The sequence below is a fragment of the Cavia porcellus genome, unplaced genomic scaffold (assembly GCF_034190915.1).
Source record: "Cavia porcellus strain 051 isolate PalLab524CR breed Dunkin Hartley unplaced genomic scaffold, mCavPor4.1 scaffold_4, whole genome shotgun sequence".
Taxonomy (NCBI): domain Eukaryota; kingdom Metazoa; phylum Chordata; class Mammalia; order Rodentia; family Caviidae; genus Cavia; species Cavia porcellus.
In genome coordinates this window covers 61,778,512-61,804,683 of record NW_026947487.1, presented here as the reverse complement: position 1 = coordinate 61,804,683, position 26,172 = coordinate 61,778,512, and the positions used below count along the sequence as shown (strand labels likewise).

At 49.0% G+C, this 26,172-nt stretch overlaps 1 protein-coding gene across 2 annotated transcripts in view; it reads right to left on the bottom strand.

Annotated features, from left to right (window-relative positions):
* The window catches only part of Znf423 (zinc finger protein 423), a 316,073-nt gene that overhangs the window by 28,746 nt on the left and 261,155 nt on the right, over nt 1-26,172 (bottom strand). For both annotated transcript variants that reach the window (XM_003477678.5, XM_013141456.3), the window contains one exon: nt 867-998. In XM_003477678.5, the coding sequence (XP_003477726.2) occupies nt 867-998 (132 nt within the window). The remainder of the gene's footprint in view (nt 1-866; nt 999-26,172) is intronic.

Here is a 26,172-nt window from a genome sequence, read left to right as displayed (position 1 = left end):
GATGGGCAGGGGCTCCTGAGAGGAAGCAAGGAGGCAGCAGGGTGTTCCTGACTCCTGGGATCCAGAGGTGTGGGAGTGTGGGGGTGACCTTCCCAGGGCACAGACCCCTCTCCGGGTCTGTCATGGAGCATGTCTCAGTTCTGGCCTCACCATGGCAGGAGTTCCCAAGAGGGCCTGGCTCTGGGCACACACAGGAGGCAGCCCTGCAGCAGCTGTGTGTCTGGGAGGTGAGCACTTCAGAGACGCCCTCCCGCCAGGCGCCCTCCCCGGGGTGGGCTCCCGCAGCGGCAGACGGCAGATGTCGGGAGGCAGGGGAAGGCCAGGCTCCCCCACACACACCGGCTGCCATCTGGGCAGCAGGAGGGGCCTGCAGAGCCCCTGAGACTCGCCTCGGGCTGGGACAGCCGCTTTCCTGGGCTGGCAGCCAGTCTGGGGGCTGGGGACTTGGACAGAAGGGCTGCCCTTGACCCCTCCACCCTAGAGCAGGAATGGGACATAAGCTAGGCCAGGGCCAGGCAGCCGGGCCAATCAGGGAGCAGGGGACCCCCTCCCTCCCCATTGCTGGATAGAACTCATGGCTTTGGGGACAAATATGGGACCCAGGGAGGGCAGATGACAGAAAAATGGCAAGCAGCATGGACCAAGGTTCTAACAGCTAAGCAGAGAAGCCAGGAAGGTGACACCCAGGCTGCCCAAGAGGAAAAGCCAGAGGATGGTGGTCAGGATGGATGTGGATGAGCTCTACATGGAGAGGGGGCAGGGCAACAGCCTGTGACTCTCAGGGCCAAAAGGGACAGGGAGGTGGGCAGTGAAGGACTGGGTCCCCTGTGCCGTGTACCCCACTGTCATGCATACCCAAACCTTACCAGTGAAGCACACGGGGCATTTAAAGGTGCCACCCATGCCCTCGAAGCTGTGCTCGATGAGGTGACAGAGGAGCTTGGCTGGGGAGTCAAACATCTGGTTGCACAGCTTACACTCGTGGTTGATGCCTTCCTCTGCAAGGAAAACCCATGAGAAGTCAGTGACCCACACCCCACTCCAGGCATGAGCCCAGGGATCCCCCAGCCAGCCTCTTTTGGATCCTCAGAACCAGGGCTGGTATGGGAGACACAGACACCAAAGGTCTCTCTGGGACCTGAATGGCCCAGTCCCCAGTGGCTTGCAGATCCAGGGGGCTGGGTCCAAACATGTGGCTCTTAAAGATAAAGCTGGATCTGTTTTTTTCTGCTGGTCACAGTCCATGTTCAACAGCTTGAATTCTGAGACTATATTGCTGTGGAAAGGGACCCAGAATGAGATACTGGATGAAGAAAGAAACTCAAGTAGGATTTTAAAAAATCTAATCAAATATTTATTGAGTATGACTATGTGCCAGGAACTCTGCTCTGAACTGGGGATTCTTCAGCAAACTATACAGGTCCTGCCTTTGCACCTATTCTGGTGGAGGGTGGGAGAGATATAATAAAAATGACAGGCACACAATGAAGCATCAGACAGTGATCTATGTGGGGGTCACCAGGAGAGCTGCAGGACGAAGGCCTACCTAAAGCAAAGGGACAGTGTACCCAAAGCTCAAGTGCCAGGGTGAGGGTGCTCATGGACCAGGAAGGTGAGGTGAGATGGGCCAGAGGTAGACAATGCAGAGGCCCTGCTAGCTGCTGATGGATTCTGGGATTTTTTTCTCCAACAGTGATAGGCATCCACACTGGAAGATCATGCAACAAACAAAATATTCCCTTTCTCTCTGAAACAGATGGCCTACCCAGGGGATCGCAGACAGTGAGTGCACTCCCTGTCCTGCTTCCCAAACCAGAACACAGTTCCATCTCCTCACCTGGGAGCTGCTACAACCCCAAACCTCCATGCAGAGGCACCCAGAGAAAAGAGCCACCAAGCATCAGCATCACACCAGCAGGAAAGAGCCTCAGAGCTGAGGTCTGGTGCCCTCGCCTAGAACCAAGCAGAGCTGAGATGAAATCCAAGCCATACCCTCAGCATCTATTCATGCTAAGTATGATGAGGAGGGCAGTCTGCATCCTACCCTCATGGCTGCAACAGATTAGAGAAACAGATCTCGTGGCCCAGGGGTGGGTGGTAAGTGAGGGGAGTTGCCTGCTTCAACATCACATCACTCAGTGTCCAAATTGGGTTCTGCAATTACTAGGTGATTACTAATCTTCCTGTACCTCAGTTTCCTCTTGTGGGATAACTCTACAACCTTGCTCTTAGATTTCATGTGAGAATTAAGTGAGTTAATAAATATGAAGCAGTCCCTAGCATACAGCAAGTGCTCAATAAGTGTTTAACTGCTGGGTACATCAGTACTGGCAATAGCATTATCTGGGACAGCCAAGGACACAGCCCCCTCTGGGTCCCCACAGGGAACCAGTCTCACCAAAGGTGCCAGGTGCTCTGATTTCCCTCAAAGGCAAGAATTAGGTAGCAGAGGGGCTCTGCCGGTGGCAAGATACAAACACAGATGGGCTGAGGCTCCTGGTTAGTCCCTGGGTCCCCAGGCCCTGGCAGAGGCTGGCGGGGACAGCAGGCATGTCCCTCAGCCTGGCTGTTCCCCGCCCCTGGGCACCTCTCTGCGGAGGCTTGCATGCTCACACACGTGCGCAGGCAGGTGGGCCTGCCCCACATAGCCCACTGGCTGGAATCTACCGGGTGTTTGTCATGCCCCTGGAGTCCCAGCAACTAGGCCACACGCACCCGACAGAGTTTCATGTAGATCTTCCATTTATGCTAGTGCAAAAGGGATTCACTGACAAGTTTTGGGACACAGGGCAGGCTCAGCACGCTCGCCACACAGGCCCCATGCACGTCCTCTCCTCCCATGGCGAGACCCTCATCATAATTAGAGATGGCCTCCAGCGTGGGGGCTGCCTCAGAAGACCCCACCACCACAACCCCTGCCCCCTGCATAAACAATGCTTCTCAGTCTCTGGGCCTGAGTATGGGTTCAAGGGATAAATGAAACACTTCCCTTCTATGTGGATTCCATATTAGAATGTAGCCAGCTCTTGGACATTAATGAGGCACTGAATGTGTGACAAAGACAACTGTGCAGAGGACTCCATAAGAGGTTATGACTTTTGAATCACAGAAGTAACCTCATTTGCTAGGAAAATGGAATTTTTAGGAAGAAATGGGCTCAGAGAATGAGACCACTTGCTAAGGTAACACAGCCAGAAGGGGTGTTGCTCGGAACAGGATATAAAACTCTACTAATACATGTCTATACTTTACACCTGCACAGCACACTTCCCCCTGGCAGCCTCACCACATGGCTGCTCCTTGCTGGGCACAGTGACCCTCGATTCATTTCACCATATCCCACAAGCTTTCCTTGTCCTGGCAACTAGCTGTGGGCCAGGATGATGCCTTGTGCTACTCTGGCCTTCAGGCACTCAGACCCCACCTGCACCCACCTGTACCCACCTGCAGGAGGGGCTCAGGAAATGGTGGTGGAGGAAAGAAGCACCTGCAGGAGGGGCTCAGGAAATGGTGGTGGAGGAAAGAAGCACGGGCTGGGCCTTCTGCCCAGCCAGCACCAGCGCTGGTGCTGCCGCGGTGAAGGCAGATTTACTGCTCTCTGCTGGGCGGGTGCCTTTAACCACTGGCTGTGAATGGAGACATGCCTGTCTGATATACAAACACCAAGAGGACAAAGACGGCTTCTGCAACTTATAAATCAGAGAAATCACGTCTGACAGTCACTTTCCGTTCTCCGAGTGCCGAGTAATTCATCAGCTGATCCCTTCTGATTCATAGAGGCAGCTATGCCCAGCGCCCACATTCATAAATATGTGCACAGTCAAGCAGCCTGATGCGGGAGGCAGGCAGGTTCTGGGGAGCCTAAACGGCTGCCGTTCATGCATATCACAGACCCCAGTCGGTGCCAAAGTGAGGTTCTGGGCTAATTAGATCAAGGGCCCAACAGACAACTCTGTGTCTCTGGACCCTTTTTTCTGTCTCCCCCAAGTGCTTAAAGAAGTCAAACCTAGGGGTGGAAGAGAAAGAAAACACACAGAAAGTAAAAGTTGGGGAGCCATAATAAAAGCCTGAGGGTTACCCGCAGATCTGGGAGCCACTCCCAGTCAGGCAAGACCTTTTGATTTGCAAATCTTTCTGAAGCCGAGGGCTCCTCCCCACAGGAGGGGGAGGAGGTACTCCCCTGGGGGGCCATTATGTACCTTTGCCTTATAAACCGGTCCAGGAAGCTGGGGCAGAGTTGGCAGGTGGAGAGGGGTTGCCCTAGTTAGTGTGACAAACACTCCTTTGCGTGCCTACGACCCAATACGGGAGTGTGAGCCTGTGGATATTGATAGAATTCACTGCACCATCACTCTCACCCACTGGCGCCGACAACCTCTCCTTCTGTCCCAAGGCGCAGGGTCCGCAGACAGCGGCACCCTCTGAGAATCACTTTCCTGAATTATATAAGATCGCGCAGCACTTGGCTGACACCTTGGAGCAGAATGACAAAGCTGTCTGGGAGCCCACAGGCCCCTCGCCTGGGCACGGGGGCTGGAGGATTTGTGAGTTAAGACTCAGGATCACTTCCCTCCTTTCTATTTCTTTTCTTTCTTTCTTTCTTTCTTTCTTTCTTTCTTTCTTTTTTTTTTACAGCACATGATAGGCATCCATAAAAGAGACCCATGAAACTGAAGTGAATTATGCAGCCCTGCTCATTTGTAAAGTGAAATGCAGATTTCGCCTGCTGAAATTCAGATCTTGCCTCCTGTTCCCCAAAAGTGGAGACCACTATGGGGAAATCTATTGATTTATTATGATTTTAAAAATAAAAATAAGTAAAAACCCCAAACTGCCAAACAAACAACCTGGCAAGCACAAAAATCCCAGAGTCCCTCTCTCTTTTTTTCCTCTTCTGCTCAGGAATAATAAGTGTTAATTTTACAGTTCATTTCTCAAAAAAATAATAGGATGTGCTTTTGCTTAAAACCAAGTCAGCCTGCTGGAACCTTTCAGGCTGAAACTGTGTCAGCCCAAAAGAGGAGCAGAGGGCTTTGTGGAAGAGCATCGTGCCGAGATGATAGCTCCCTGTAATGTCCTCGGTACCGACTTTTGTCTCCAAAAGCATTTGATCCCTGGCAGACACATACTTATTTCCATACGGGTCTTGGGGGAAGCCAGGAGGAGAGAGAGCTGATTATCAGAATCCTGAAGGTGAAGCTCAGGTGGGCCTCACTGATGTCAAAGGCAGGTCTGGGCACACATTCAGAGGCCATAATTTGCTGCCTGGGAGGGAGGAGCAGCGGGCTGCAGAGGGAGTGGACAGGGCATTGTTCGAGGGCTCCGCTGCACTGAAAGTGACCTGCTCCTGCCATATTGCTGGGCCCAGCCTGGCTCTTTCCTTAGCAGAGACCTCACTTGGAGATGCTGCCACAGGAGTGGTGTCACTGAGGCATGTTTGTACCTCTCCAGGAGGGGACCCGAAACTGCTGCCTTGTGTGGCTTAGAGGGCAAAATGAACCATCTCCATTCAGACAACAGCAATAAAGGATACAGGCATTATAACCAGAAAGATGCTTGGATTTGAACCCCAGCTCCAGCACTCTCGCTGCGTGACTTACTCCCTGTGAGTTTAAACGTCCGTGGGGCCATGGGAAGAAAAATCAAGGGTTTCTCTAACTGTGACCACGACATGAGCCCTTACTGCCACACTCTTACCAACCAGTCTCACCCTGCCTGCCTTGTAGGATCTGTAGGATCTCTGTAGGATCTCTTCCAAGTCACTAGACCAGGACTCCCTGTGTCCTTTGTAGCACCTTACCTGCCTTTAAGTTTTGTGATATAAGTTTCATGATGGTGCCTACTACCACTTGGCACATTATAGGCGAGGTTGTCTATTTAATTCCCTCTTTCCCTCTCTCATGCACACACATACAAACATATACACACAGAGAGAACATAAGCTCCATGAGAGCTCCATAGAGCAGACCTGGTAGCTAGCTCCTCATGGAAGAGCTAGGAGGTGCTTAGAAGGAAGGAACGGTGTAAAGCATTTAGTATAATGCTTAGAACGTGGGGTGGAGGGTGCTGGCGAATGCTGCTCTACATCAAAAGTCACCCTGACCTCACAGAACAGATACCATACAAAGCTGTGAACAGTCATCTTGGAAATTTGCTCTCTGGATCCGCATAGAACCATGGCCTGCTCGCAAGGGCAGGTAAGAAGGTCTCCTCAAATGACAAAGGGGGAAAGTGATGCTTCAAGAGGCAAGGACCCTGCAGGGAGTGCAGCAGAGTTAGGTTTTTTGAGACAGGTTCATGCTAAGTCACTAAATTGCCCAGGCTAGGCTCAAATTCTCAATCGCCCTGCCTCAGCCTCCCAAAGTGCTGGGGTTACAGATGTGAGCCACCATGTCCAGCTTAGTTCCCACATTTGAACCTGGCATCCCCCTTCACATGAAAGGTGGTAGCCCCCACATCTGACAACATGAAACAGTCCAAGGGCTAGCATTTCTGCAAGGGGAAGTAAAGTAAGAGAAAGTGTTATGGATTGAAAACTGATGGCCAATTTAACATCAGCTGAATTAAACCAACATGGTGCTGAGTGTAGGTGTTCCACCTGAGGAAATTTGGCAGCATAAATAGAGATGTGGGGAAGACGAGCGAAGCGTTGTGGGTTTCTCTAAGTGTTGCCGTTGGAGCCATTGGTTCTCCTGGAGGAGCTTGTCATGACTAGCCTCCCCAGTGTGAGTTCAACCCTTGTCATTACAGGAGCTCAGGACCTTGTTGTTGAGAGTGACTATAGTTCACTTTGGAGGAGCTCTGGTCCTTACATTGAGCATTGCTTCCTGGTTCTGGAGGGGAAGACGTGCTGTTTAATCTCCAGGAGAAACTTACCATGCTGGCTTTCTGGCATGTACCCAATTGTTCTTATTGTGGGAGGAGCTTGGGACCTCTGTGTCACTGAAGGTAGATGGTACTTTTCAGGACAGCCCTGGTCCTTGTTTTGAGCATGACTTCTCAGCTCCAATGTAAAATCCTCAACCTACCAGCACAGGTCCTTTACCCTGCTGGCATAGACTTTTTAGCTTCCACCACTGACCTTTGGGCCTTCCCAGCGTGGATCCATAAAACAGACTGGCGTGAGTCCTTCTTGTGGGCTCTAGACCTCCAGCTGGACTCCTGGGTGGCACTGTCATGGGCTCTAGGCTTTTATCTGGAGTTATGCAGGACTTTGCTGTGGGATCTAGGCCCTTGGCTGAATATTCTGAGTCTTTAGTGTTGTGGACAGATTTCCTGCATTTTCTGTTTAACTCTGGGTGACCGTCACAAAATAAATTCTGTGTCCTGATTCTAATTCTTCTCTACAAAACCCCTGACTACAACCAAAAGTATAGGCTGACGGACCACCTGAAGCCTGTTGGATATCAGCTTTAGTAAGGAACTTCAGTGAATTATGTTCCACAGCATTGCTGCTGGAGTGTGTGGCCTGCCCCAAACAGCAGGGACTCAGGCATACGCATGAGTGTGCATACACACACACACACACACACACACACACACACACGCACACACACCCAGAGGGTAAGCATGCTACCTGACACACGGAAATAAGGAAAGGAGCGCCCAAGGCCCCAGTACTCATCCAAGCAAACGAGGAGGCAAAAGGTGATGTGTGAGGGGGAATCCCAGGAGAGAACCTTCTGACACCATCCTAATAAATAACCTTGAATTGGCACATAACAGGAAACAAACAGGCCACGGTGTAGGGGCTAGTCCTTTGTTCCTATAAGGAACAAAGACCTTTGGGCAAAAGAGAAGAAGGCAGGTAATATCACGGTAGCCAGTTCGGCTGTTTATCTATTGATCCGTCATTAACTATCATAAGGAAATGAGCCAAGCCAGGCTGTGGGGAAGGGGAGGGATGACATTTGGGTTGGGAAGTAATAAAGGTCAAAGGAGAAAATGGGATATGACGGAGTCCTGCATCAGAGGCCAAGCATAACTGGGGGACATGTATATGAGGACAGAGGGGCTAATCCTGGGATCCCCAGCACTTGAGGCTAGATCACCACAGCAGCCCTGAGAGCTTGCCAGCAATGTAGAATCTCAGGGCCAGCTCCAGACCTGTAGAATGAGGAAAGTGTGTACCCATGTTTGGAATGTTGGGAATCACTTATCTCTGGAAAAGGAGCCTATGGAAGCTAGTCCTGTGGACGTCTTGTTCCCAAGAATTTGTGTTTTCATAGCTTTCCCACTGCTTCCACCAAAAGTGCATGTTATGGCTCTTCAAAAAGGCACAAAGTTTTATAAAGTTGCTTTTATTCATACTTTACAGAACATTGAGAAACCCTCAACTAACAGTAAGAAATCACTTCCTGTTACCAAGACTGAGCTGAAAATGCTGTGGGATGTTTTTGGAGGTAGGAGCTGTTGGAGACTGGGGGGTGGGTGGTTAATGCTCCCCCAAGCCATCTTGGTATCACCACTGTCCTAACCCTAAGACCAGGTCTTCTAAGCCCCTCAGTGCTCCCTGTGAGTCAAGAGTGCTCAGTCACTGTGAAAGGCATTCCCCCACCCCCATCCCGTTTGGGGCTCACATTTTCCTAATTAATCCTGGAGGATGGGCTGTGCCTTTCCTCCTCTGCCAGGGAGCACCTTCCCAGGCCTTTCTGGCCAGGAGGGACCCATCTCACCTTCCCCCGTGTTTCAGAAAGGGCTTATAAATGAGCTCTGGCAGCCTGAACTGGGGCCCCAAAGGAGACCCAGAGCCTCTTCAAAACAGAGCCCTGACAATTAGGCAGTCTGAGTTTTGAAAAGCTTGGGATTGATGGCGTGGACAGTAAAAATATCACCTGGGGAGCTGGGTGTAGTCCTCCGAGGGTTGCCTGAGGTCAGTTGCCATGGCAACGGAGAATGAGCTCAACCTTGTAACTGACCCTTATCTTTTTTTGATCTGTGGGCCACTTGGGGCCAAGGCTTGAAATCAACTGGAAAATAATCCGGTCACATATCAGAAGGAAAACTATTTATACTTATTTACCCAGGTACCCACTCATATCCCCACTTCCACAGCAATGCTGCTGCCAAAGCCACGTCCAGTGTCCACATGGAGCCTGCAGGATGGCAGGAGAGAGGGGAGGCTGAATTTACACCAGCAGAATTAGTAATTTCCATGCATGGTGTAGTGCAGGGTTAGCAAAGATTACTCCCTCCCCTCCCTTCCTTCTTGCTGATCTGCTCTGGACCTCACGCCTTCCAGTGTTCAGTTCAAGCCCAGTGTGGAGGCAGACTGTGTCCCTCACTCAACCTGCTGACCAGACTCTGTCTCTATGTTGATCAGCAGGTTGTCCTGCTCCGTGCTGCTGTTGATGAGCCTTGCCCCTACCAGAGGCTTGTTCCCAGCTGAGAAGGCACACAGAGGTGCTCACAGCCACCAACCCTCTGCGCATCTTGGGGAGAGGCTAGGATGAAGTTTGTCAGAAGAGGGCTGGGAGGGGGAGAACTGTGGGTTTTCATCCCTGGTCTCATGCTCTGGGAAAGGCCGGCTGGCTCAGCCACCCCACTTGCACCCTGGGGTTTCCATAGCAAGATGGGCCATCTGGCCAGAGCCTGTCTCCAGTATACAACTATCCTAACTTTCAAGTACTTTGCTCCCTCCTCCTCCAAAACTCAAACCCAAAGGCTCCAGATGGTTCCATTGACCTACTGCTCCCAAGAGCCACGTCAGACAGATCTTGGCTAGAGGTCAGTTAAGCTGGAGGATGATTCTGGGCATGCGCCCCTGGAGATTTCCCATCACAGTGCACAGGACAGCTCAACAGACTGCCCCATACCCGCCTGGTTTTTAGCAGGATGAGATCCTTTGGGGAGTAAGGGAAAAGATGGCCAAGAACCAAGCAGCAGAGGACAGTCCTGGCTGTAATACGGGCTCACAGGGCAACAATGGGCCAAGCACCTTCCATCTGTACCTCTGTTTCCTGTCTATGAAATGAAGCCAAGCTCTCTTGGGGCTGTTTTAGAGCAAAAGAAAGTAAGGTAAAAAGCATGGATTATAGGCTCCCATAACCGCCACTGTTACTTCTGCCATCACGTCCCTCAGCAACCCCATGCCCGGGGAATGGTCACTTGCATGCAAACACCCATAGTGGGTGTCATGGGGTGATAGGATCCTTGTCTTCTGGGGAACATAGATATGTGTCCCCTCACCTCCATCTTCCAGTAAATGCAACAGAAGTCCGTTACATTGCAACAAGAGTGCAAACTGCATCAGGTGCACTGCAAGCACTCACTCTGAGTTGTTTCCATCTTCAGAGAGACTCAGTGTCAAGTACGTCTCTATCTTCCTCCACCCACACATGACACGCCATATTTGTGATGATAAAACCTGTGTCCAGATTTCAAACCCTTTTGCTGAATCTGTTCAATTGTAGCTCACTGTAGCTTCCTATTTCTTTGTGGCTTTTCTCCTTGTTCTTCTTTTAAAACTCGATGGGATTTTCAGTGAGCTCAAATCAAGGCCTGATAGGAGAGCATGGATCGGGTTCACATAGCCTTCCTTTACTCTGGCCTTGGACAGCCATTCCCCATAACTGGGCCAATTGGGAGTCCCAGAATTTGAAAGGCACACAAACTTGTACCTAAACAGGAGCAGTCTCGCATGGAAGCAGGCAGTCATGAGTTCGATCCCCGGTACCGATAAAAAGGAAAAAGATTTAAAAAAAAACATGAGCAGTCTGGATGGGCTGATTGGGTGGGGCAGGGCTGTTCCTTCTAGCTCCACCCTCTTATCACACACTCTAGAGAAGGCAGCCCCATGGCGCCAGGGCCCCAGGTGATCAGTATGGATGCAAACTATCTTTCTAGAAAGTGGTAAGTGTTGATGATGCAGACAGAGACACTGACATCCTTTTAGTTCTGTAGCCTTCTAGACATGGTGACTGGTTATTCTGGCAAGAGAAATGTCACAAACCAGGACCTGACCATATCACCAAGAGACAGAAAGTAACTATCCCAGCTGCCTAATGGAGAATGAGTGAGTCATCAAATAACCTCAGACAGGAGGACAAAGTGGATGTCCACTGAGGACTCTGAAGACAGAATTCCTAGAATTTAGAACTCGGGGCTAGGGACATAGCTCAGTGACAGAGCACTTGCCTACCATGTGCACAATCAAGGGCTCGCTTTTCAATACTGTAAAAATATTTTTTATATAATTAAAATTTTAAAAAGAACTTCACTGTCACAAAAAATTAAATTAAAAATATGCATCATTTCTGTTTCTCTAAACTTCTAGAATTTGAGGGTTTGGGGATTACTATCCTGCAAAAGAAGACAGTGGACAGCTCTTCTCACTCTTATACCCCTTCTACCTGCCAAAGACTAAAGATGGTCGCTTCAGAAAATGAAGATTCTACAATAACCTCCAAGGATGCACCAGTACCAAGAAGTAGCTTATTCCTCCTTAACACACCAAACACTTACTGTTGCAGATCACTGATCTCAGATTAAAGTTTTCCACAATAAGGCAGCCGCCTAAAAATCCATCATGTTAATAATCCTCAGATTAACGTCCTCTAATAATATACAATTATCGTGACAGGCAGGCTACAAAACCCTTATTGTCACTGACTCTAACAGGGACACATGTATTACCCTTGCTTCAAGGGTTTTCTCTCCTACCAACATCATTTTCTGTTCCTGATCTTTTTTTAATCTTTTTTTTTCTTTTTTCTTTTTTATCGGTACCAGGGATCAAACTCACGACTGCCTTCTTGCAAGTTACATCCCCAGCCCTACAAGATCATTTTTTAAAATGTGCAACACTATTATGTCAAAAAACAAGATTGCTAACCACGTGCATTTATGAGAATACAAAAGCACATGCAAAATGCAAGAGGTGACATGTTTGAAAAGTTTTGCACTCAGGAAGACACAGGACATAGTCCTTGCAGTTACTGGTACTGAAAGCAAGACAGCCTAATGCTCAGGCTGGAAATTATTTCCCCACTGTGACAGTGGGAATCCCTACCCCCAGCAGAAAAAAACAGATGACAAAGCTAAAACATTACAACTGATTTCCATTAAAGTTTTTAAAACGACAACTACTAGATTAGTATTTCCACCATAGTAGTCATTACTGGCCACTTGTGGCTATTTAAATGAATTAAAGTTAGTAAGTTTTAAATTTGGCTTCTGAATCACAGAAACCACATGTTTGTGGCTAAGGGCTAGCAGTTTTGGACACCACAGGATGTTTCTGTTGTGGGCAGAAAAACCTCCTGTACAGTGTTGTGCTGGGATTCAGGCAAGGTAAGGATACCCCCTCACCTGTCAGCATTAATCCTGGATCCCAAACAGTGTCGGATATCTAGCAAGTGCTCAGTGAATGCTGACTGAAGTATGGTACATGTGCTTCAAAATACAAATACTCTTCAGTTTATGATGGGATTACAACCCATTAAGTCTGTCATAAATTGAAGGTATTGTAGTTTTGAAATGCACGTCATAAGCTTAAAATGCTAAGTGCCCTAACTCAGCAACTAGAAGAGTACCTGCTGTCTTCCCTCTTGACTATGTGGCTTGCTACTGCCCAGAATATCAAGAGAACATCCTATAAAATACTGCTAGCCCAGGAAAAGAAAATTCAAATTTCAAAGAAAACTGAAAATTTCTACTGAATTCACATGAATTTCATACTACAGCTAAGTTGAAAAACCATAACTTGACTCACTGGAAGTCATTTTGCTAATTCGCACATACATAACACAAATACTGTAGTTTTGGACCAGCAGGTTGTGAGATAGTTCAGTAACACTTGGGTCACTAGGTAGTCTAGAAGCCACAGGCCATGTCACTACTCAGCCACTCTCATTGTGTCCTTTCTGCTTCATCTTCTTGAGAAACAGACAGATGCCAGCAAGTAGAGGACATCTGTGGGCCAAAGCCAAAAGAGAATGAATGACCAGTTTGGTCATTTTGGTCAAGCCCTGCAGCTTGCCAGAGAGTTAAGTGCTAAAGGGCATCTTAACTCTACCTCTACACTCTGCATTTCAAAGAATAAGGGTTTTGCTGAGATCCAACTGAAATGAAAATGGAAGCTAAAGTTGGGAAACTCCAATACCACATGGAACAAATGAATACAGTCACACTGATGACAGTTCTTCAGATGGTCACATGGCACTAAGGATAACACCAGGATTGAGCCTTGGGCACACTGATACTTGAGTGGTTGTCTCCTGAGTTCAGCTGAGAGCTCCGCAAGATCATCAGACTTGTGCTTGCAAGACACACGACCCTTGAAGGGTCCTCTCTTGTCCACTTGCCTCTCCCCCCAGCAATAGTACTGTAGCCACCTTCCCTTCGTCCTTCAGTCAGTGGGGTGGAGATGAGAACAGGCCCATGGGATCCAAGCTTGCCTTTAGCAGTAACTTGATTTGTTCAGCTCCAGAGCTGAGTCCTTCCAGTTATCTGGGATGCTCTGGACCTAGAACCCAGAGACCAGATTTGAGGCCATCTACTTCTGGGCAGAGTGGACCCCCTACCAAGCCCAGCCACCTGCCTCACACATAGCCAGCTCTTCTTCCCACCTAGCTGGGCCTTCCCTTGTGCAGAAGTCCCACAGCCAAAGATCTGGACTGAATGACCCAACAGTCTACCAGCGCTGGCCCAGCACTAATAGCTCCCACCTCAGAGAGGCAGGGAACAGGCAGTCATGCAAAGGAAGGAGGCAGGCTAACTGCTGCACGGCTGGGACGCTGGGTGGAGGAGCCACAGCCTTCCTTGCTCCAAGTCAGCTCAGCAGGCAGAACAGCTGCCTGTAGCTGTGATGAGAGATGCCAGAGCCAAGCCTACGTGCAGTGGCAGGAAGATGCCCCTCCGTGCAGCGCTGGCTGGCACTATGCCTTCTCCTTGGAAAAGATGTCTTCATAGATACTTTGTGGAAAAAGGCACATCCAACACCTGGCACTTCACACTGTTTCCACACTGGCTCATCTCCTCCAGTCCAACCAGTATACACTGACCCAATAATCCTCCGGGTTCTGTAGCACTGTTTCACTCTCCTGTTCAAGAACCCACAGTGGCTCTCTTAGGACTCCACAGCAGTGAGCAGTAGAGTTCTAGGGGGTACTGGATGCTTGAACTTGCAGAAGTTAGGGGTCCAACAATGAGACCCTCGGTCTTCCCATATATCACATAGAACCCCATAACCAGGTCCCAGGATAGGAACCACTCTGAGAGGGTAAGGAGATAGGCAGACATCTACTGTGAGAAAGCAGTGTCCTTGTCACTGAAGGATGTGATAGGAGGATAACACCTCTGTTCCCACTGGTCATGACAAACATACATGCACACATACACATACACAGCTTATAAGATCTTAGCGGCCTCAGTCAGGGCACCTAGCAAAGACTGCAGCCCTAATCCCAGCCTTAATGTTCACTTAGATTCCTGGGGAAAGAAGACATCCAAAGCCCAAAGCCAATTTCTATGCTTTCAACTCATGCTTTTATCATCCCCCATCACACAAGGCCAGAACTTGGTGACAACTCCAGAAGCCAAGTGCTAGCAAAGCACATTGAATTTTGCTACCCAAAAGACAAAGTGTATCTCATCTATGACTCTGGTCCCTTGGTCCCTACACTGACTTCCAGGTGGATGGCTCCCTTCTCCCTGTCCAGAGCTAAGAAGAACAGAAATCCCACATGCCCTGCAGAGATGACACATATGCAGGCATGACAAAGGTACAACATGAAAGTGGCTTTCTGTCCACACAAGATACCTCCCTAATTTTAATGAGCTGAGCCCTTCCTGCCTGCAGCAAGATGTCTTCAGAGTTCAACTCAAAGTCTCCTGACCAAAAGAACACTTCCTTCCTGCCTCTCTGCATGGTGTGAGACCTACAAAGGTAGGTCTCACAAGTTAGCAGTAACTTGATTTGTTCAGCTCCAGAGCTGAGTCCTTCCAGTTATCTGGGATGCTCTGGACCTAGACTCCAGAGACCAGATTTGAGGCCATCTACCTCTGGGCAGTCGCTAGAATTGCCTTCTAGTCCCTGAAGATTCCTGCTGTCCTCTCTCTGTACAGAGGACCTACATTTCCCTCCATCAGCACACTCAGGAAGGAAAGGCAGTCCACCACATCTTGCTCCCATGGCCTGGACATTACCAGTGCCTGGCCAAGTGCACGCAGTGGCACTCAATCAGTACCTGCCTGAGAAAACAGCTTCTCTAAAGGAGCTTTGTATTTCTCTGGATGGATAATCTTCTGCCTCCACACTATAAAGTAGAAATAAACCAAACCAAGTATTGAAACCAATAGTATCTTGGCAAAAGGGAGGAGTACAGATAGAAATAACTACAGTCATGTGTGTGTTGTGGGTGCTCTCTGGAAGTGCTGCCAGAAGGATACACACAAAGGTGTCTGGGGATCATCTCTAGATGGCTGGATGCATTGTTCTTAGTTTTGTTTGCCTGTGTTTTCTAGTTTTCCTGCCTGCAATGAGCATATCTAGTTTTTATAATAAAATCAAACAAAAGCTTTTTAATTTAAAAATACTGAATCCATTGATTAATGACTGAGACACTGGTGGTGATGACAGGGTCCCTTCTCTCAGCCATAGTCTCCCCATCTGCAAAAGGAAGTGGCTGGACTACAGATCTTCACAGTCCACACCACCCTTACGCTGAGGCTCCTTGGGACAGCAGTGACACTTCTCACCCAGAAGCTCTTGCTGGACAAGGCCTGAACAAAGAATTGTCTTCTAGTCCCTGAAGGTTCCTGCCTGCACACAGGTGACTCCCTGTTGCCTTAACTGAATTCCATCATCTGTCAAAAGGGCCAGGCAGGTTCACTTTTCAAAACTCCTGGCCCCAGCAGCCCCACCTGTAAAATAGGGATATAACTGCATTTGATGCTGGAGTTCAGCAATTCAATACATTTGTGGAGCTTGGCCAGCACCTGCTGGGCTCTCAGCTACTGTTAGTTTTCCTGCATGGCTATGCAGGTGCTTTCACAATGTGTACGTCGCCGTCCCATTCTCACACTGTATTGCATGTGACTTGGGGGATTTGTTTCAGGCTGGTGCCCTAGAGGCGAGAGGGAATGCTCTGGATACGATTTAAGGCCACAAAGCAAAGACTAGGAGTGGGGAGATGGAGACAAGTTTCTGAGTGTGTAAGAGATGCCAAGGAGGCATAGGAACCCACAGGGCATGTGACATTCCTTACCCCCGACCTGTTTGGACTTTCTCAGCAGCCACAGCCCCTGGCTGGGTCCAGGCGAAGCCCCAAGCCCCAGAGGAGGTGGCAGCTCCAGACCAGATGCAGCCTGCCCAGATCTGTACCTTCCACCAGATTGAAGATGACAGGCTTGGGGGCTGGGAGGCTCTGGGTCACAGGAGACTTGGCAATGAGAAAGACGAAAGGACCAGCTGGGCTCAAGAGGACCCTGTGCCCCCCTTATTCAAAGGGCCCAGTGAGGGGTCCTCCTCTGAACCCCCGAAGTCTTTAAGAAGATTCTAAATGTTCCTGTCTGAGGTCCTCTTGCTGCCCCTGCCCATCCCACTGGCTTCCAAAGAGACAGCAGAAAGGAATCCAAAGATCCAATATTTGTATTTTGAATGCTAATTTGACATAGAGGAGTGGGCATGGGGGAGTGTTTATAATCAGCACTCCAATAAGCCCACAAATGACGCCAGTATTTTATAAGCTTGTTAGACACAAATCACCCCTCAGCTGATATTTACTTACTGATGAATCATAAAAGGGCTCAATACACAAAGAGTAAATCCAAAAAGAATGTCTTTCTTCCGTCCCATCTTTAGCCACAGAGCAGAGGGCCTATCGAGTATGAGCTGACTCTCCTGCCCTGCCCCCCATTCCCACAGCCTCCTCAGGATGGCAAATCACTGGCACCAGCCCCATCTCTATGCCCACCCCCTCCTGGCCCCCACCCATTGACTGGCCTAATCTGAGGCTCAATCTGCGCTCTGGAGGCAGCTCTGTCCTTCTGCCGCCCCCGGAGTCCTCTGTGGAGCGGATCCAATCCAGCTAATTTGCATAATGATGAAGCCCTCCAGTGCAGGCTGGGTCTTGAGAGGGTTGGGAAGAAATATGCCCTGTCCTTTGGAGAGGCACACAGAAGGCTCTGTGCACCCGGGAGGGATGGGGCTCTAGGCGGGAGGAGGGGTATATGTGGGCAGCCTGGAACCAGCAGCTCACTAGCCAAGGACAGCTCCTCACTTTTGCCTGCTGAGCTGGAGTCCAGCTGGCCCAGTTGACGAAGGACTGCCCAGGGCTGTAAACCAGCAGGAAGTGAGGTACAGAATGCCAGTTCCAGACGAGGCTGGCAGACCCAGGTCACAGTGACCGCCACTCACCGGTTGGCTGACCTTGAGCAATTGCTGACCTCTCTGAGTCTCAGTCTCCTGATTTGTGAGAACAGAGGGATGTCTACACCACAGGGCTGCTGTGAGGGCACAAGAAGCAGCTGTAAAGCACTGATTAGAATGGGCCGACTATCAGCCATACTGTATGGGTATCATCACTGGTCTTATCGTTGTACTATCAGGCCCCCCACCATCCATCCATCTATCCATCCATCCATGCTCCTGTTTATTTAGCAAATGCCAGGTATTGTGCCAGGGATGAATCAGTCATATGTCTCATTTAAAATGCCTCCAGTGACATTAGGACCCAATGGACACATGAAGTCAAAAGTATAGACAGTGGCTCTTCTACCTTTGAGACAGCAGAAGAAAGAGGTGAGAGGGGGCACTGGAGCTGACAGCATTGTCAGGTTCTGCTTCTTGGACTCCATCGAACTACAGGCTTAGGAGGGGAGTGTTTTTCTGGATAGATGCTATACATAATAAAATTTTTTGCCTAAATGCTGGGTGTGGTAGCACACGCCTGTCATCTCAGCACTCAGGAGGCTGAGACAGGAGAATTGTCACAAGTTCAAGACCAGCCTGGGCTACAAAGTAAGCTCAAGGCCAGCCTGAACTGCATGGTGAAACCTTGTCTAAAACCAATTTTTGCCTAAAAGGAAAGAACAGCAATTATACTCCTAAGCATAACACCAGTGATCAGTGCCTTAAAGGGGAGGAGGGAGAAAATATTTGGAATGAGATTAAACGTAACTCTGAGAGAAATTTCTGGGAAGGGTAAGGGCTACATTAAGCACATGCCAGCACATAACAGGGTCTTAGCGAGGGAGTCTTGAGGGAGGGAGGGACAGAGTCGATGGCTTCCTGGGAAAGCTGCTCAGTGGGAAGGCATGCTGAGGTACAGATGTGGAACTGGTGTCCCAGGAAGGAGGCACTCCCGGGGCAAAGTTTGCTCCAGTGGACATTCCCTTGCTGGCCAGGCACAGGTGTGAGCAGTGACCAGGTCGTGGCAGCGGGGTGGGGGAGGGGAGAGCTTTGATCTTGCTGGTATCACAGCCTGAGGGAACTTAAATGTTGGCTAGTGATTCCAGGGACAGATGTGCCCTTTTTCCATTCTGCAAATACCAGCCAAGCACCCAGATGCCACACGTAGCCCTGGTGCTGGTGACATGAGGGGAACAAGAAACACCACCCTCACTTCTAAGCATTTATGCAAATAAGCACTACTTTTTCCATATCCAGTGTAAATAGTGTACCAGAGCTAAAGCTAAGCCTGCAGTTGGCCACTCTCTCATCATAGCAATACAATGAGACTGGTGCTGTTGTGTTCCCATTGTACAGATGGAGGAATTGGCATTGTGTGAGTTAAGTGCCATATCCAAGCTCACAGCTTACCAACAGGGCCAATCCATGAAGGGAACCCAATTCCTAAGCTCTGTGTTATCTCAGGTGCTGGCCTAGGAGCCCAAGGTAAGCCTTTCCCTTGACATCTACAAAATATTTTTGCCTCCATGTCTCTTTTAACTCTGTGAGCAAGCTGGGCAGAGGCTCTATTGTTAGTCCCACTACAGATGAGAAAACTAAGCTACTAATCACTAGGATACCAAAAGTAACAAGTGATAGCAGAAGTGAATGTTCAAGACTAACTTCTTAACCACTGCTCTTTTTCTTGCTCCAGGCTATTGGGCGGGGCAGTGGAGACTACATGAGAGAAGATGCCACCAGAGCTTAACAGGGCAATGCCAGCAGGTGCCAGCCTGTGAAATCTGGGCCCTGGACACCAGCCCCACGCCTTCTTGTACTTCCTGCTCAGAGCCTGCAAACTATGTGAGTGCTATGCCCAGTGTTGCCAACTACACACCAGGCAGGAGACCACTCACTCCACCTGCTCAGAACAAGTCTTAGAAAGGCAAATACAGGTAGGGCAATAGCTTATGCTGAACGATTCCCCAAACTTGCTTTAAAAGACAATTTTGCAGTTTGAGATGCAAAATACTTTGCATGGCTCACAGAAGTGGGCAGAATTGATTTGCTCATGCTGAAACACAGTCCGGCATCTTTGACAAAGCTGTACAGATGTTGCCATGACTGGGCTCCTGAGCTGGCAATGACAGGCTCTCCTGGGCTACCTCAGTGCTGGCCACGTGCTGACCATGACCAGACATTATGCTAACCATGTCACACCTGTGATGCACTCCAAACAGCTCTACAAGGAGGTCACAGTCATGTCCTCACTGCACGGTACATGACAGAGCTCAAGCACTCCAACCCCAGGCCCACACTAACTTTCTTACTATCAGTTATAGCTACCATTAGTAGCAGAAGGATAAAAACAACTAAACTCAATACTTAATCGCTGTTACATGCAAAGCGTAGGGCTATGTGTTAGAAACAATGTGAATAAGACCTAAATTCTACCTGTCGAAAGTTTTAAATGATTACACCCACGACTGCAGGATGTCTTTTCACCATGGTTTTTTAATAACCAAGCACATCATATGTAGTAAGCTCACAATAAATGTCTTCTGACTACACAAACAAAAACATCAACATACTTTAAGAACACATTTGCTTTCCCTCCTGGTTATTTTTATTTTAACACCTCTACATTACTTAAAGTGTTATTCTTCCACTTGCAAAAAGCAACTCCTTTATTGAGAAACTACCTGGGGGTTGTCCTTGGTAACAGTCTCCCCTTTCTGAGTTCAGAGTCCTCATTTATAGGAGGCAGAGTGGGTTTCTGGGGCTCAATCACCCAGGGTCACTTGGATATAAGACACTAGGGCATTAAAAGCCAGTCTTCATTCTAACTGTAAAGGACTTTATCCAATAGTCAGGGATATAAAGAAATAAGCATATAAGGATTTCATTACAAAGTTCAAGGTTTGAACTCAGGCAAGGTATCAGCAAGAGACACTTATTGCAGCTGAGGAATGTGTAGGGCTATCATTAGCAGGCATAAAAGTAAATGCCAAAGTTGATAGGCCAGGAGCAGAAAGCTAACCCTAGCTCTTAGAATTATTTCCTGCACTCCCTGCCAAGCCCTATTGTCCTGTCCTCCATAGCTTTACCCTTGCCTGCCTGAATTTCACAGGCAGTTAAGATTATGACCCCAGTGAAAGAGAATTCATTCTTCAAAGCCAGGAGGAGGAAAGAGCATGGCAGGTATAGGCAGGATGGCTGCACGCTGATTCCTGTATGCTGTGTGACCTTAGGAACTTTATCTAACTTATCTGATTCTGTTTGCTCCCTCTTAACAATGGACAAAATTTTTATCTACTTGATATTCTCTCCAAGAAAAAAAATCAAGTGGCACTTTCAGACCCCTGCAGAAAAACTGTGAAGTTTGGAGGAATCAGTGGAGGTCTGTGTTAGTCAGGATAGGTTAGGAGATATTGTAGTAACAAAGAGCACTGAATGCATGACCTTAATGCTCATTGCAGGAGGCTTTGCTCACAAAACACATAGGAAACCATGTCATTGGAGCTGCTTTTATCTCTGATCATTGCTGTGCCCAGAGGAGAGAACTCTGGAGGGTCTCACCCTGGTGGTTCCACCAATCAGCCTAGATATGATGTAGGTCACATCCACACACAGCTGACTGGCCAGAATTAGCCACAAGGTGCCACCCAACACAAAGGCACCAGGATATGTAAGCTAACTGCACACCAAAAGATGACACCAAGGATTACCAAGTCACCATGAGGCACAGAGAGCTCTAAAACTCTCCAGGAAAAAGGTCAGGAATGTAAGAAAGAGGTGAAACCTGCACTGTGCACTGGTGACAGAGCCTCTCAGAGAAGTCCTGCTTGCTAAGGCCTGGGCTGCAGAGGGCCAGGGATCTTGAGTCACACTTGGGTCAGATCCAGAGGGGTGAGGGACCCTGGCAAAGCACCCTCCAGCCCCTGTGCCTCCTCCTGAAGACAGAAGGTGAAGCCTTCCTCCAGTCTCCGCCCTGGCCCCTGGCTCTCTGGTGAGCACACCAGGTAAATGCCATGAGCTATCCTGGGGCTTCTTGCACAAGTCGCTCTTGACGATAATGGCTTTAGGAGGCTATGCAACCGCACGCCTGGCATCGGAAACATCGTCTGAGGCCAGGTGTTGCATCTCTAATTAGGATGGGGATTTTTTTCACCCCACACAGAATTTACATAATTGGGAAGGAGGTTACAACAAGGACCATCCCCACCAATTGTGCCTTTTTCATGCCCTCCTTCCGCTTTCCCTTGCACACTTTAAATTTAAGGCAGAAATGAATCGATTTGAATTTTTTGAAATTAATTATCATCATTGCCATGGAAAACGTATCTGCTGCCTTCCTTGGGGACTTGAGAGAGGAGGGGGTGCTTTTATGTGGAGAGGGTCCCTGGGAGGTGCCACACATCACCCGCTGCACTGTTAAGCAACAGCCCCCACCCAGCCACCCAACTTCACCCAGCGGTCTTCAGAGCATCTCCCTGTTTGGTTTAAGCATTCTTCAGAATTTTTTTAGTACCAAAATTAATGCTTTAAAATGTCACTTGCTACAGTAAAATTTATCAACATTATTATATACCATAGAAACTGCCATCCCAGACAAATGCACGACATTAAAATTTGGTCTAGAGCTCCCCAGAGGAAACGTTTGCTGCAATTTGTATAACAGTTTATATATTTATGCTATTTAATGGTACAAAGCAATAATTATGACTTCATTCACTGATAAGCAACGGCGTTACATAAATCTGATGCGGATTTAGAACATGCCAGCTCTGACACCAGTGTACTAGTTGTAAATTATGTTGCCGTTAAAAAAAAAAAATCTAAGCAAATATGAAGGAGCAGCAGGAAACTAATAATGCATCTCCAGCTGTTCCAGTTAACCTGCAAATGTGGCCATCTGCACCTCGGGAGAAGGAGAAGGAGAGAGACGGGAGGGCGGAGCAGAGACAAGCAGCAGCCGCCCTCCTACAAAGCACAAAGCGTCCCCTGACATCTAGCCAATGACCTTGCTCCTCACAAGTGGCCAGTGCAGAACTGGGAAAGTTTTCTAGGAGCTTAAGGTCTCTTGTCCACTCCTCTGACGCCCACGCCCTGCCCTGTTCTTGCCCCGGCCCAGGGGAAGTGTCGGTGTTCTCTCTCCTTTCCTCACCCTTTCTGGGGGCTCCCCTTGCTCCTCCACATTCGTGCTCACCAGGCAGCATCCTTTACAATGTCAAGTGTGGGAGATGGCAGGAGGAAGAAAGCAGTGACTATCATAAATGCATGTCCACTTGGGATGGAGCCACACGAGGGCTCCAACTATCAAACAGGATGGGGATGTTCAGGCAGTGCCACATCACACATTGAAGGGCAGGTGAAGAGGTGGCTCTGGGGGCCATGGAAGAATAAGGGGACCCCCAGGAACTGCAGTCTCTCCACTGTGGCCCAGACCATGTCCCACCCTGGTAGCCATCTCAGTGCAGGTAAAGGTCACAACCCTACACAGAGGGCACAGGAGAGCTATCACCAGCAGGTGTGTGATGCTGCTTGGGGCCAAGGGTTCCTAGGAACCCCTCAACACCAGTAAGGCTCCCTATCATGTCCTCACACCAGAGACCTGAGAAACTGTGGTCACTTTTCTTTCCTGATCTCTTGAGACTGCCTGGGAAAGCCAGAGGTGCAAGGATAACTTGGGTTTTATAGTGAGATGCCACCTCCAAACACTAACCAACAAACAAAAAACTCCACACAAACAAAAAAAAATTGGTACCTAAAGCAAGAAATATACGTATCATTGATTTATCACTTATTAAGGCAAACATGAAACCAAAAACTTCAGGAAACCACAAACTCAGTGAGCATGATGCACCTGGTATGTTCTCTCCTCTACTTTCCTTCCCACTTATTCCATTCTGTGTGCTGCTCTGCCTTACTCTTGCCTTTTCCATTGTGCTGGCCATGACTCAGATGTTTGGAGGGTTTGCAGATGGACAGCAGCTTGCAATTGGAAAAGCACTGGCTGATTGCAGAAGGAAAGCTGAGGCCCAGAGGTCTGTTCCAAGTCTGTGGCCCTCTTTCCACTGGACCTTGTGTCCACGCCTTGCCTAAGGCTTCCTAGGCCTTCTCAGTGCCCACTTTCGGCCACACTGGGGACCACTGGGCTCCTGGGTATCACGTGGTGCAGGGGAGGACTGAGTGAAGAAAAGGAGAAACAGGAGGTAGCAAAAGCAGAAGGGAGAGGGCAGAGCTCTCAAGGAGGGCTCCTGATTTATCACACCAGCAATTGGGGTGGGGGACTGACTCCTCAGTTATGCAATGTGATCACACCCAGGGCAGTGCCTTGCTTGACCTAGGTGTCCCCATGGAGTGAGCTCTCCTGCAGGCTCCTAGTGGGTGCCCTTTGCAGCTGGAACATGGGAAGCTGCCTGCTGAGCTAGAGACAGGCAGAAGAGCTGTGAGTCTTTCAGAGCCCCAGGGAGAATCAGCACAAGCTCCCTGCTCCCAGGAGAGAAGGTTCCCTTACGGTCATCTTGTCCTAAACAGAACAGTCATTCCTGGGGCCATTTCTAAGTGGGTCCCCAAACGTGGGCCCTCGAGCTGGGACAACAGGTGAGATCTCATGGCCCTCTCTCCTGCTGACAACTTCCTATTGCTTCATATGAATTTGTAACTAAGAAAACAGCATTGTTGGGTACTCATTTTTACACCAAAAAGTTCTAAGAGCCTCCATCATTCGCCTCCTCATTGCAAGCTGCGGGGTGTAGAGTCCTATGGACATGTCCAGCACAGCCCCATCTAACCATCAGCTTGCAGCATGGCATTCTTGCTCAGTGTCCAGGACACGGTCCTTTTATGGTCTAAACGGTATTAATTCCAAGAACTAGAAATCATTCCCTCCGTCGGAACCTGGTCAGTGACATTGCTAGCAGATAGTAGGACAAAATTAGTAGCTCTGTCTCCTTACTGCCTGGTGCAGCAAGGATAAACGACAAGGCAGGCCCAAGGGCAGGGTCAGCCCTGGGCAGGCTTACAAATATTTAGGGTGTGTGTTCATGCTGGGAACCAAAAAGCATGAGCTAGGACCCTCCCTGCTCCTGGGGGGTGGGATGCCAAGGGGGCAGCCCTATGACCTTGTGCTGGGACAAGCAGAAACACAAAAATAGCACCTGGATCCATGGTGTGAGGGTGTTCGGATACACAGAGTGAGTGACTGCCCATGGTGCCTGGTTTGTACCACCCCCAACCCCTAGCTATGGCCCTTCCTCAGGGATCACGTGGATATGTGTGTGCATGCTTGTGCAATTTGTAACTGGTGATTAACACCTTAAAGGATAAGAACTGTTATATTAAAATCTAGACTTCTGGCTTCTTTAAACCTCCAAACATTAGGACTCTCCCAAGACCCAGTCCCCTAGAAAACGGAGGAAGGGGGCATGGACTCTCTCTGGTGGGACACAATGGCCTCCACGTGCGGCTGTTTCTCACATGTACCTTAATGCTTGGGCTCCTGAAAGTGTGAAGCTAGTGGCCCTTGAACTATCAAATAAAAGAAGAGCAAAGAGGATTCCGGATTCCCTGCCATTAACTTTCTGTGTGACATCAGGCAAGCTCCTGGCCCTCTCTGGGCCTCAGTGAAAGCTGTACAATGGCAAGGGTAGAAACCAGTTGTTTCTCAGGCCCTTTGACATGGAGGTGGGCCAGGCGAGGTTTCCTGGGGAGCAGTAAAGCTGGAGGGGCAAGAAGGCCCGGTGCAGTCCTCCTAGGCAGAGATGCTGCGCCCTGGCGCCAGCCCCCAGGCTGCGCTGACGCCACTACTCAGCAGCGTGGTATGAATATTGTGTCAGAGACTGGAGATATTGAGAATGACAATGCATTATGACTGCAGCAGGGAAATCTCAGGAGTCCTAGAGATAGGATTTCAAAATCCTCAGCCAAAAATCAATAGTAATGCCCAAGAATTTATAAAAGAAGCACGTCAGTCTGCATTTGAGAAGACACACTTTTGGTTTCCAGCTAAACCAAAGGGACAAGTGCAAAAGTGTGTCATTCAGCAAGGGCGTAAAGCAGAAAGTGAGAACCACCTGCAGGGCCCTAAGTGACGGGAGGCGGCTTGCGGGCTCTCCCGCAGGCTGGCTATGCTCCCACAGGGGCCAACAGAGGAACCAGCAGTGTCCCCGCCCCACGGATGGCTCCCTCTGGTCCCCCACCCCACTGCCAAAAGAGAGGGGCCCAGGAGAGTCTCACTCCCTGACTGCTGCTGGACCCACTCTGTCCTGGAAACCAGGACACTCACCAAGCAAGTGGGAACACACAGGCTGTGCGGGCACAGTGGCACTGTAGGACCTATTCTTATTCTTAGCTGTAAAATGGGTATAGAAAGGGCAGTGGTCACCTTTCTCCTGCACTTACTGTAAGGATCAAAAATTAATTTAAGAAAACAAAAAATGCATTAGGAAACAGGAAGACCCACAGGAAGAAGAAGGGCTCTGAGGGCAGGCGGTGCCACTTGGTTGGGGACAGTCACACCTGCCTTCCCTCTGAGGGCACTGCAGGGACTGAAGGTGGCATCTGCAGCATGTGGCATAATAATGAGCCTCAATAATTACAGCAGTTTCAATAATAAGGTTATCAAAAGTACAAACAAATATAACATATTAAAATGTTTTTTAGGCAAACTAAATATTTTAAAGTCTTTTTTTTCAAATCAGCCTTTGCGTGACATTCCAGACATTTGTAAACCTGTGAGGTAGAATATGCTTGCAGTACCTGCAGCAACTTTCCATAAGGAATGTGAGCATTCTTTAATGCAAACACGCACTAATAAAAACCAGATGCATCATGGG